The 11,909-nt window shown below is 30.2% G+C and overlaps 1 protein-coding gene across 2 annotated transcripts in view; it reads left to right on the top strand.

Moving 5' to 3' along the window:
- The first annotated feature begins 1,128 nt into the window (after window positions 1-1,128).
- The window catches only part of LOC124539659 (lateral signaling target protein 2 homolog), a 64,815-nt gene continuing 54,034 nt past the window's right edge, over window positions 1,129-11,909 (top strand). For both annotated transcript variants that reach the window (XM_047116965.1, XM_047116964.1), the window contains exon 1: window positions 1,129-1,367. In XM_047116965.1, the coding sequence (XP_046972921.1) occupies window positions 1,305-1,367 (63 nt within the window). In that variant the 5' untranslated portion in view covers window positions 1,129-1,304. The remainder of the gene's footprint in view (window positions 1,368-11,909) is intronic.

The raw sequence follows: 11,909 nt of genomic DNA, 5'->3' as shown, positions 1-11,909 counted from the left end.
TATAATTGACTCCACTTGAAGAACAAGGAAGTGATGGCTATAGGCGGATGGCTATATAGAGGGGTCTGAGCGATTGCCCCATTTAGGGAACGGATGCACAAAAGCATTCTTCCAGGAGTTCGGCTGCTCTCGTTGTCGGCGACTATTCGATAAAGAGCGCCTACTATCGGTTTCTAGCTTCATATATATTCTCAATAAAATATATACAGAATGTACGAGAAATTTTACATACTGTAAAAGGTTTATCCTCTTTAGTATCTAAAATTACTAACATGATATGCTGACTTAAAAAAAAAATATCTTAATAAAATGTAAACTGTGTGCTTGTTATTGCCTCCAGTCGTTGCGTAAAATAATTTATTTTGTTTAGATTTATTGTCGTATCTAGACTAAAAGCTAGACGGCCAAATTTTTTGAAGAAACCAATAAATACTCACGTTATGTTTGTTTGATTAGCGCAAAATATTTTTTTGATAGTACGATAACAGCGACTTTTCTTGACTTAGAAAAAAAAATTCGGGCCGGGTTTGAACCACCAAAACCCCAGTCTGCCTACGGCCATTATGGTATATAATATGATAATTAGAACATCGGCATCTGAAATGGTAAGAATGGTAAGATTTTAATGTAAATTAATGTATGTAAAGAAATGCAACAATTTTATTCGTATTGTATTGTATAACCCTGGACACATACTTTAATTAAAATAATTTATTACATTTTCCTTTTTAATAATAAAATATATCAATATACTTTTCACAACATATAAAATTAGAAAAAAATAATTATTATTAAAATGATTACCCTTCTCCATTAATATAGCAAATATTTACTGATCCTATTTTAAGCTATAAAGTTGATTTTGTTTTTCAATATTTTTGTAACCTAATTCGGTAGAATATAAGTTAAAATATTACTTTCAAGCATAGTGAACACAATTGCAAATATATTATTTACAATAAGCAGAAAATATCAGTAATTATCCTCGTGCAATTTAGTTATTCTATCTTAATCTTATTTGTTCATTCTTTATGATATAGTTATAGTCGTACGAGTATCCGATTTTATTGCTCACCATTCGTTTGACGTATGAATGGAAAAGTTGCGTGACGTGCGTCGAGGAACTGTTGCTCGTTCATTCCATTCACCACTCTCAAACGTGAACGCGATTTGTGAAACATGTCCGTCTTTTGTGTTTTTTGACGTAAATATTGGCAAAATTCCTTTTGTGTTTGCATCTGCGTGGTGATTTTCGGTGCTAAATCTGTTTTATAATGTGTGTGATCGTGTTGTGAATAGTTCATATGAGGCTGTTATACAAAACTGGTCCAATGGAGTCTCTCAGAAAATGGTTCTACAAACCAAAGGTACTGTCAAAACAATTGTTCTGTTTTAATATCCTTATACCCATTTGTTGTATAGCTTGGCCTTTAAATCGTAGTCGTTAAAGGAATATTTGTTTTTTTTTTTTTAGTAATAATAACTGGACACGATGAGTTGGTATTTTTACGATTGCAAGTCTTTGTTATGAGTGATTCATTAATTGTTTCTTTTCCTTTTACCTACTGTTTAATCGACCATACTTTGCAAGGCAATTTAAATTGCTTATCTTCGATATTCATTAGAGAAAGGGTTAAATAATACGAAACGTTTATTAAACTTACGTCATTAAATACAACATATTATTGTGAATGCTTGCTTACTTACTTACATAAAGTTTGTAATTTCACAAAAAGTATTTTTTTTATTACTTAATTATTTAAAAACTCATTGAGTTAGCCATTATAGATTAAGTTTAACTTCATCTATAATGGCATGTACAGGTTTAAAAATCATAAACAAAATAAATATTTTTTTTTGTTAGATAAAATCTTAATCATACAATGAAGTCTTGATGCTCTCTCTGTCATAATTAGGTGAATAGAATATATATAAGAAACAAAGTTTGATAAAAAAATAATATATAGAATAAATAATTATTTATTAAGTAGGTCATATAAGTAATTCACCTTTTTCTTTGCAATTTAAGATTAGACATGTTATAAATTAAAAAGAAATTAATTGCAACAATAAAGTCAATCGATTTTGTATCTGTGTTTACTTAGTCATTAGATCTGATTATCAATTCTGATTATTGTGTTGTTGTGGAAAATTTAAATTTATTTAATCTGTAAACAATTGACTTAACATTTATTTTAATTACCTGTTCTTCATATTATTTTTTTTCAAATATAGTCTTTTATGGCCAGTTTTTTGTGATTTTGTTATTAACTCTACTTAATTCGGCAGCCTCTGAAATAATATAGTCAGTGAAGTCTCAGATTGATAATTAAAAATAATTAATAATTATCTATACTATTAATATAAACCGGTAAAATTTCATACATTTCTAAATAAATTCTTATGGTTAGAAAGCAATTCCCGAGGGCTATATCATGGAAGCTATTTGTTATAAGTACCAATGTAAACCAATGCAAGCCGGGGTGTGTTATTAGTGAATTAAATAAACTTAAATAAAATTAGAAGAAATATTTATTTTTTAATATAAACATAGAGTCGCATGTCTGAAACAACTACTTAATAGATAAAGATATAATTTCATATAATTTTGAAATCATTTTTATACAAATTTAATACATACATATATATCAGCTATTTTAACACTTAGGTGCAATGTAACACAGTTAATAAGTACCATATTACTCTTATTACTTACATACAATAACTATAAATGTTGTGCTACATTTAAAATACTAAAGAAACACTTACTTACCAAGTGTTGTGTTTTGTTACTAATTTCATTATAACATGAATTGCCATGTCCGCTTATGTCTGTGTTTATATTTAGTAACACATTAACATATTATGTATATAATAATTTTAACATACCATAACATGTTGAAACTGGTTTTATGTTTACTTGTTATAATTAAACAGCTGCTGGTGTTTTTAATATATCATTTTATTAGTACATATTACTGTTGAACATTGGAAGTGAAATAATATCTTTAAATGTAATTCGTAAAGTAAGGATGCCTTAACCAATGGAAAAAGGAATAGATGATAACTTTTAGTTTACATATTTCATGCAATCTTCTTATAACTCATGCGTTACTAATAGTTTTGTATAATATATCTTTATTTATAATTCAATACTATGACACTTAAGTAATGATATCCATTTTAATTTTATTACTGATATAGTTTTGTTGATGTTCAAAACACAGTTCCATCAACCAAAACGAAATCCATAGTGAATATCATAGATTTATTAGGCTCTCCACCAATTATATTGCTTCAAATTCCTGTCAAATCTTGTTTATTTTGTATTTCTTTATCTTACAGTTGGAATAGAGTATAAGCTGTCATTTGACTTAAGGTTAATTTAGTGCTTCAACTTGAATTTAACAACAAATTCTCTAGATGTATGACATTATGATACATAACAATAAACTAGAGAACTACTCTATAGAACTAAAAGTCTTGCTATCCTTTTCGATCCTATAGATTAGAAAGAGATAGTACTATTGTATCAATCAGTATTGTATTGAAAGTACAGTTTTGCACCCAGTTCTCACTTCTAGTAGATGCATAATTATATACTATTATTTTTATACAGTAAACTTTATTATGTGTACAGATTTATTAGTCATGAATGCGTAGTTTCAATTTTAAGTTGTCGTTAGATAACTGTTTAATAAATTACTAGTTTAAGGAATCATTTGACACATTTTTATTCAAACAATTATTCAAAACATTTAATGTACCAACAAATATTTTTTGTATGATTGTTTAATTAGTTGTTGGGTTTTAAATGATAATAATGTTGATGATATTAGACTCAAACTGATACGGAATTTTTATCACATTGCTTATCTACTAATTACAAAGTGATTTTAATTATAATAAAAAACCTTAATGAAATGTAGTTAATATATAAACTAATTGATATTTTCATAATGGAGGATTGTTTTATTTATAATTTTCTTAAAAAGTTTTTGGTATGTGTAGTTCAGTAGATATGTGCTATGAGCCTTAAGCGGAATGCTTGAAAAAATATTTTACGTCTTATATTTAATTAAATTAGAATGCTTTGAACACTTAAAATTTTATAGTATTTATTTATATACAGTATTATTATGAACGGGTTTGACATGTGATTTGTCCAAATGAAAATAAATGGATAACATTTGATATGAATGACTATAAAAATCGAAGCTTTAAAAGAAGATATTTATGTTCAGTATAATGAATAATCAATGATCCTATTGACTAGCAATCATCTGTGCATCTGTGGTTTTAATTGAAACACAAATAGACAGATAATATTCTCAATAATTATTGCAATTATTATTATAATTCATGACAGATTGTTTTGGTGTGTGTATAAAATTGATTAGTATTTTTTTTTATATGAGATTCCTAAAGCTTAGAACATGTGTTATAAAATTAGTGGCACACTTCTATGTCAAAGAAAAAGCTTCAATCTTGCTACTGGTTCTAGGTGTCATGCTATTTGAGTATTATAGGTGCCTGATGCACCTTGATGACATTGCATTATTGACTAGTCTATGTTGAGTTTGGCGTCCATGACACATGTTGGTCAGTAGGCATAAGCTGGTGTTGTCATCATCAAAAGTAGGTTATACCCCATTAAACTTTATTCCCGTTCGTCGGAAGATGTACTTACATGTAACCCTTATTCGATTTTTGTTTAAACATTTCTTAATTATTATTTAATTACTTTCTTAAACTTTTATATCATTGTTTTGATTATTATAAACTGAATAAACATCAAATGTTTATCTAAAAATAACGTTTATGTGACGCTGTTGCTTGAGGTCAGACTGTCCTTGTTTGGCAGATGTCGTGAGCCTCATCCCATCTCGCTCGCACACTTTCACTTTTTTTACCGCTTTCCCAATAGCGGGTGAAACTCGGTCGTACTGCCAAATGTTTCGCGAATTATTGCCATTCATTAAAACTATTTAGGTGTTTTGCAAATATTTTAATTTAACATAATATTTAAATATTTAATATGTATGAATACGATTAAATATCGATGACAACATATTTGCGCTAAAGAATTGTGAACTATTTTTTATTAATAATTTATAAATAATACGAACAACAAGGGCACAATAACAAATATAAAATATAAGGTGTCGCTCGCGGCTTCGCTTACATTTTAGGGATTGGTTGTCAAGTGTTAGTTATAAAAATATTCGCTCATTTGCTTTCTTGGAGTTCAAACATGCTACATTTTATTAAATTCGGTTCGATTACTTACTGGGTGTAAAAGAGAGTCATACTTACGCATTAAGAATAGTATGGTTTGTATTATACGTTTATGTACATGACATTTCGAAATGCCGCCGCATCTCCTGGTATTAATTTAGTAAATGTTGTTGTCATTTTTTATTGATAAAAAAAATTGTCTAATAAATGAGAATTTATTAGTGATTATGGATCGGTTGCCGTACATAAATCTAAATATAAGTTCATATAAATTGAAGTATAATGTGAATCGTGTTTGCATGTCCTCATAAAGAGAAATAAAATACAATTTAAATTATGAACGAACACGCGATAGAGGTCTTTAAAAAAATATTTCTTCTAGTACGTAACCTTTGCGTATACAACGCAAAGGGTTATTATATTTACATGTGTAGATATTTGTGAAGGGCAAATGAGCCAGTAATTACAGGCAAAAGGGACATGATATCTTATTCTCTTGGTTGAAAACGTATTACGACGACTGTAAGGTATTATATGGTACTTGTTCTTTTAGCAATAATAGTTCCTAAGGCATAGAGTTACAACATAACATCCCGTGGCTCACTTGCATCTTAAGCCCTTTCGGATGCAATATCACCAGTTGTGTGTAAATTACTATGATTGTTTACTTATTTTATTTAATTCTTTGTACAATAGATAAGAAAATGTAGATTGAATTCGTCGATTATAAAAGTTCAATCGCGAACACGTATTCGTAGTACGTGTTTGTTGTTTTAAATCGTGATTTATCAGTAACGACGTTAAAGGACCGATATTACGTACGATAACATATTATACTTAGAGGTCATGACGTTTTATTAATAATATACTTTGTGTCATATAACAATGCTATGATTTCATCGCTGAAATAAAAGCCTTTGAACTTAGGTGAGTACATAGAACTGTTTCAAGTTACGTTTTTTTTTTGTTTTTACTACTCATAACTTTTCATTATTTTTTTCTGATCTGATCTACTATGTGTGTGGGTACGTAAAACATTTATATCGTAATACATTTTTACTTGGTGGTAGGGTTTTGTGCAAGCCCGTCTGGGTAGTTACCACCCACTCACCAGATATTCTACCGCCAAATAACAGTACTCAGTATTGTTGTGTTCCGGTTTGAAGGGTGAGTGAGCCAGTGTAACTACAGGCACAAGGGACATATCATCTTAGTTCCCATGGGTGGTGGCACATTGACGATGTAAGGAATAGTTAATATTTCTTACAGCTTTATTGTCTATGGGTGATGGTTACCATCAGGTGGCCGTAAGCTCGTCCGCCAACCTATACCATAAAAAAAAAGAAAAGTAACAGAAAACTGTAATATTATACATACACCCCGTTATTATCAATCTTTAAATCACGCTTTAAATTATGTATTCGCTTTTGTTATTTTACTATAACGTTCCTTGGGCTTAATCTGCCTTTTGTTGATTCATATTCGGAGGAAATCAGCGTTTAATTAAACACCACATAAAGTCATTCCGCTTTAGATCGTTGTCAAATATTAACACCATAAAATCCGTTGACATTCTCTGACGTCACAATGTCACCGAGTACATCGAACCCGTTTTTTGTAAATAATATGTAAAACAATTCATTCAATATAAAGTAAGGAAAAAACAAATGAACGAAAACTTTGTTATGGTATTTTATGCGGGGAAGCCCGTCGCAACCCAACTTATCAATAAAATTTTAGTTATGTTTTACTTACTCAAGTAAATAAAGTTAAAATAACACAATTATGTATTAACATAATACGCTTATCTCCTCTTGTGTAAATTTTGACACATATACATTTGTCACGATCGTTTCAAGCACGAGATGAATTGGAAACATATGTATATTGAACAATCAGTGCTGCTTGCGTTAATTTAAGCATGTGCCCTTGGTTTGTTGGGTCGGTTTCTTAATATATCTGCTGGAAATTATCAAGATTAATTGTATTTTTTTGAAGATTCTTATCTGTAGGATTTCCATTTAATTATAATAATATAATTGCTCGAATATTAACGTATCGAAAATATATATTGAATAGTGCATTGTATTCTATAATAATAAAGGTAGACTTACAAGTCATCGAATTGTTTATTCGTTAACAGAAAAATCGATAATCGAACATAGATATCGATTAGGTACATAAAACAATAATTTGCAATCGGTAATATAAAAGTGATTTCTCTGCAATCCTTATCGTCTGTCTGGCTGTTGTCTTTGACTTTCTATACATATATAAATAGAAATCATATTATTCCTTAATTTGAATTATTTCATAGTTGTGCCAAATGAGCTAATTATTTAGCAAATGTCGTTTGAGACAGCTGATAGTCGTAAATACAACGTCAATTTAATTTCCGTAACCTATCTAGAATATAATCGAGGTGAATTCGTTTTTAAGATATATAAAAGGACAGAATAGTTATACATTATATATCTCTATTCCAACATTCAAATTCTCCAGATTAGCAGTAAAGAGGTATTTCTGTATGTTGTTGGTTGGTTGTGTCTAGGACTCCTGCCTAAGTACAGTGCCGCAAACCACGTATAAACCAACGATACTCTCAGTTTATGTCACGGTAATAATATATTAATTAAATGCGATGACGTTCTGAGTTTACTTACAGTACTGTACTTTTTAGGTTTTAAAAAGTTTCTCTCATAGGTTATAAAAGGTGAAATTATTTAATAACATTTTAGTATATATGTTTCTAAATATCTTTAACTGGAGGGTAGGTTAATAAAAATCGTTTGTTTCCTCCAATTCTCCAGATTAGCAGTAAAGAGGTATTTCTGTATGTTGTTGTTTGGTTGTGTGTAGGACTCCTGCCTAAGTACAGTGCCGCAAACCACGTATAAACCAACGATACTCTCAGTTTATGTCACGGTAATAATGTATTAATTAAATGCGATGACGTTCTGAGTTTACTTACAGTACTGTACTTTTTAGGTTTTAAAAAGTTTCTCTCATAGGTTATAAAAGGTGAAATTATTTAATAACATTTTAGTATATATGTTTCTAAATATCTTTAACTGGAGGGTAAGTTAATAAAAATCATTTGTTTCCTTCAATGTATTGCTTCTACAATTAATGAATTACACAGTATAAAACAAAGTCGCTTACCGCTATCTGTCCCTACGTATTATGCTTAATAGATAAGGTTTTTTTTTAACACATAGAGTGATTCGAGAAGAAGGTTTATTTTATATAATTCGTAGATAACATAGTAAAGAAACACTGTTAGTTAGTCAAACATTCTCTACTATATTAAGTATCAGCATTGCACCCGTGTGAAGCCGGGTCGGGTCGCTAGTTAGTTTATAAATAGAAACAACTTTGATTATAATTTCCACTGTACCAAGATAACATCTATTCTAATTCCGGTAAGGTAAATATGGTGCATATAAAATATATTTCATTGTTTTCGCGTTCTTATCTCTATGTAATGGAAGATATAATAACCGTATCAAAATTGTTATTTATGAGTAATGCGAATACAAGTCTTGTTATTTATAAATCAAGTATAATAATTGCTAAACAGATTGTCTCACTGCGGTTAGCTTACTTATTGGTTACTATGCATACGGAAACGTTATTCGGAATCTCAATGAATCTATAAAAAATACGAACCTCCATTAAGATTTTCGTCCTAATTTTCATCCTCTTAATGAATTTTCAAAAATGCTTTAGACATCTGTATTGTTTATATAATACATGAGGCAAAAAAAAACGCTGAGTTTCTTTCGCCTGTTCTTCTCAGGTCAGGGTATTCTCTTTTCCGAACCGGTGGTACTGTTTCAATTGACCATCAATAAGAAAGTGTAATACTTCTATATTGAATAAAGCATTTTGAGTTTGAATTTGTATTTATCCTTACTTTCATAAATGACGACTTTCTATAAATACTTTGAACCGAAATCTACGTTCTTAGCTGATTAACTAATATTAATAATAATAAAAAAATGTTTACAAATGTTCTATAAGGAATTCTTGTGCAAAATTTCAACTCGTTATACACACCGGTTTAGGCACTACGTTGTATGTATTACGTATTTATGTTGTCTGTCAGTGATATGAACATGGTAAGGTCGTTCTTTATACGGCACTGGTTGTGTACATTTCTAATGGAACATGTTAGTATAGTAGCAATGGCAGTTGGCTGAAGTGAAGTTAGTAACAAGCAGAAGCAGTTTTTAGGATCAAAAGTGAAATAAGTGCGGACGGGCTTAAGATACAAATACGTCTGCGATTAAAATTACGCAAATACTTTATTGTCGTTATTGACAATTATAAATCGATGTTATTTATGTCTTTGATTAATTGGTTTGTAAATAGATATGTTGGTTTGAATACGTTGATTGTTATGACGTTTAAAATGTAGCCTAACTCGTAAGAAATTCATAAGACGATCTCCGTGGTCGAGTAGTGTGTACACCGGTTATCACAGGAACGCTACTCTGAGGTCCCGGGTTCGATTTTAGGCCGAGTCGATGTAGAAAATTCATTAGTTTTCTTATGTTGTCTTGGGTCTGGGTGTTTGTGGTACCGTCGTTTGTTCTGATTTTCCACAACACAAGTGCTTAATCTTCTTACATTGGGTACTAGAGTAATGTAGGTGATGTTGTCCAATATTTATTTATATATTTATTTTAAAAAAATCTTCAATATCACTGCCAGTACAGGCACAAGGTACATAACATCTGAGTTTCCAAGGTTGGTTGTGCGTTGGCCATGTAAGAAATAGTTATTATTTCTTACTGCGCCATTGTCCATGTTCGTGGCGGCTACTTACCACGAGTTGGCCTATTTGCTCGTCCATTAAGCTTTATCATAAACAAATATGTATAATCTGTAAATAATTAATTATATTTTTTTAACCTTTAATGAAATCTCTGAAGTGCGTGAGTCCGACTCAAATCGTGTGCATGTTTATCGTTGGCCATAAAACAAACGTTTCAAATTATTACATGTTCGTTTTTTAAAAAAGTTATTTTGACAATCAAATATACAAACACGATTGAATGATTTTTGTACTGAAAATGCCCTATAGATTGATATGAAAGTATGAATAAAGTACAGACAAGGTCGCATTACAGTTTTATAGCATGTATTAGATAATATTATGTCTGTCTGTGATGTATTCATTACGTCATACTTGGTATAAAGACCTTGTCTAATATAATTTCGTGTGGGTTGAAACTATTCTATTTTTAGGTAAATACGAATAAAGTAGTAGCGTTATTACATTTGTATATAGGAGTGTTTTTTTTGTTTCAGCAATCTCGTTAAATAATTTTTGTAATTGATCTCAGACTACTTAGTTACTACCTACTACTTACTTATAATTTACAAGCGATTAATCTTGACAAACTACTACTATTTAACTAATAATTACTTATTAAGACGTAGAAAACGCAGCTAGCTAGCGTTTCTTTTCTTTAGTAACTGCTTAAGGCTAATATATTTGTTGCCCATTTAAGATTTATTTGTTAAAGTAAAAAAGTAAAGTAAAGTAACAGCCCGTAAATTTCCTACTGCTGGGTGAAGGCCTCCATTCCTATTAAAGACAGGGTTTGAAACATATTCACAACGCTGTTCCAACGCGTGTTGGTGGAATGCGGCGAATGTGGCATAATTTCTATGATATTAGACACATGCAGGTTTCCTCACGATGTTTTCCTTCACCGTCAAACACGAGATGAATTATAAACACAAATCAAGCTCATATACAGTGCAACCTTAATATAACATACCTCAATGTAACGACTTCCTCGATTTATCAAATTTTTCATAATCCCCTTGAGTTGTCCATAAGAGTTAATCTAAAATATACCTTTACATTACGAACATTTTCTGCGAATAATCTCTTTATAACGAATTTTCAACTATGAAGAAAAGGCCTCTAATTAACGAATATTGTCAATCCATAACCTTAATATAAAGTTATTACCAAGATATGTTCCTTTTACGGATTTTACTGCATTTAATTTTGATTAAGAAAGAAAAATATTTTGTCACCTATCTGATTGTTTTTTTTAAATAGAAAATGCATATATGTTCGTTATATCAAGATGAGTACGTAATAAAACTATTGGTAATAAAACTATTGGTTATTGGTGAATAAAACTATTTTTTTCTCTATAACTCAACATCACAAACCTCAGTTCTGCGAATTACTTGATATAACGTATATTTACTTGTTCCCATCCGATTTGTTACATCGAGGTTGCACTGTGTATAGTGATGCTTGTCTGGGTTTAAACCCGAAATCATCGGTTAAGATGCACGCGTTCTAACCACTGGGCCATCTCAGCCCATCATTTGTTCATAATTCAATTAATAAAATTTGAATTGGCGATAATCTTGCGGGAAGCAGAATGTCGTAATTACGCGTGTGCAAATCCGGATGAATGAAGTACTTAGGGTTATTACTTCCTTCGCCAAGCGACGTAAGATAATAGTAATTATATATTCGTTGATGATTAAATACAACTTTTAAATAATTAAGAACATGGTCGGATGTTCTTACATTGGAATTATCATTGAATGATAAATTATTAACTTGAAATAATTGCTGGGCTAAGGTTTTCTTGTATTTTGTGGATAAGGTTATAAATATAAAACACGCTTCT

The sequence above is a fragment of the Vanessa cardui genome, chromosome 23 (genome assembly GCF_905220365.1).
Source record: "Vanessa cardui chromosome 23, ilVanCard2.1, whole genome shotgun sequence".
Taxonomy (NCBI): Eukaryota; Metazoa; Arthropoda; class Insecta; order Lepidoptera; family Nymphalidae; genus Vanessa; species Vanessa cardui.
Note: the sequence above shows the minus strand (reverse complement) of the source record. Positions and strands in the feature narration are given on the sequence as shown.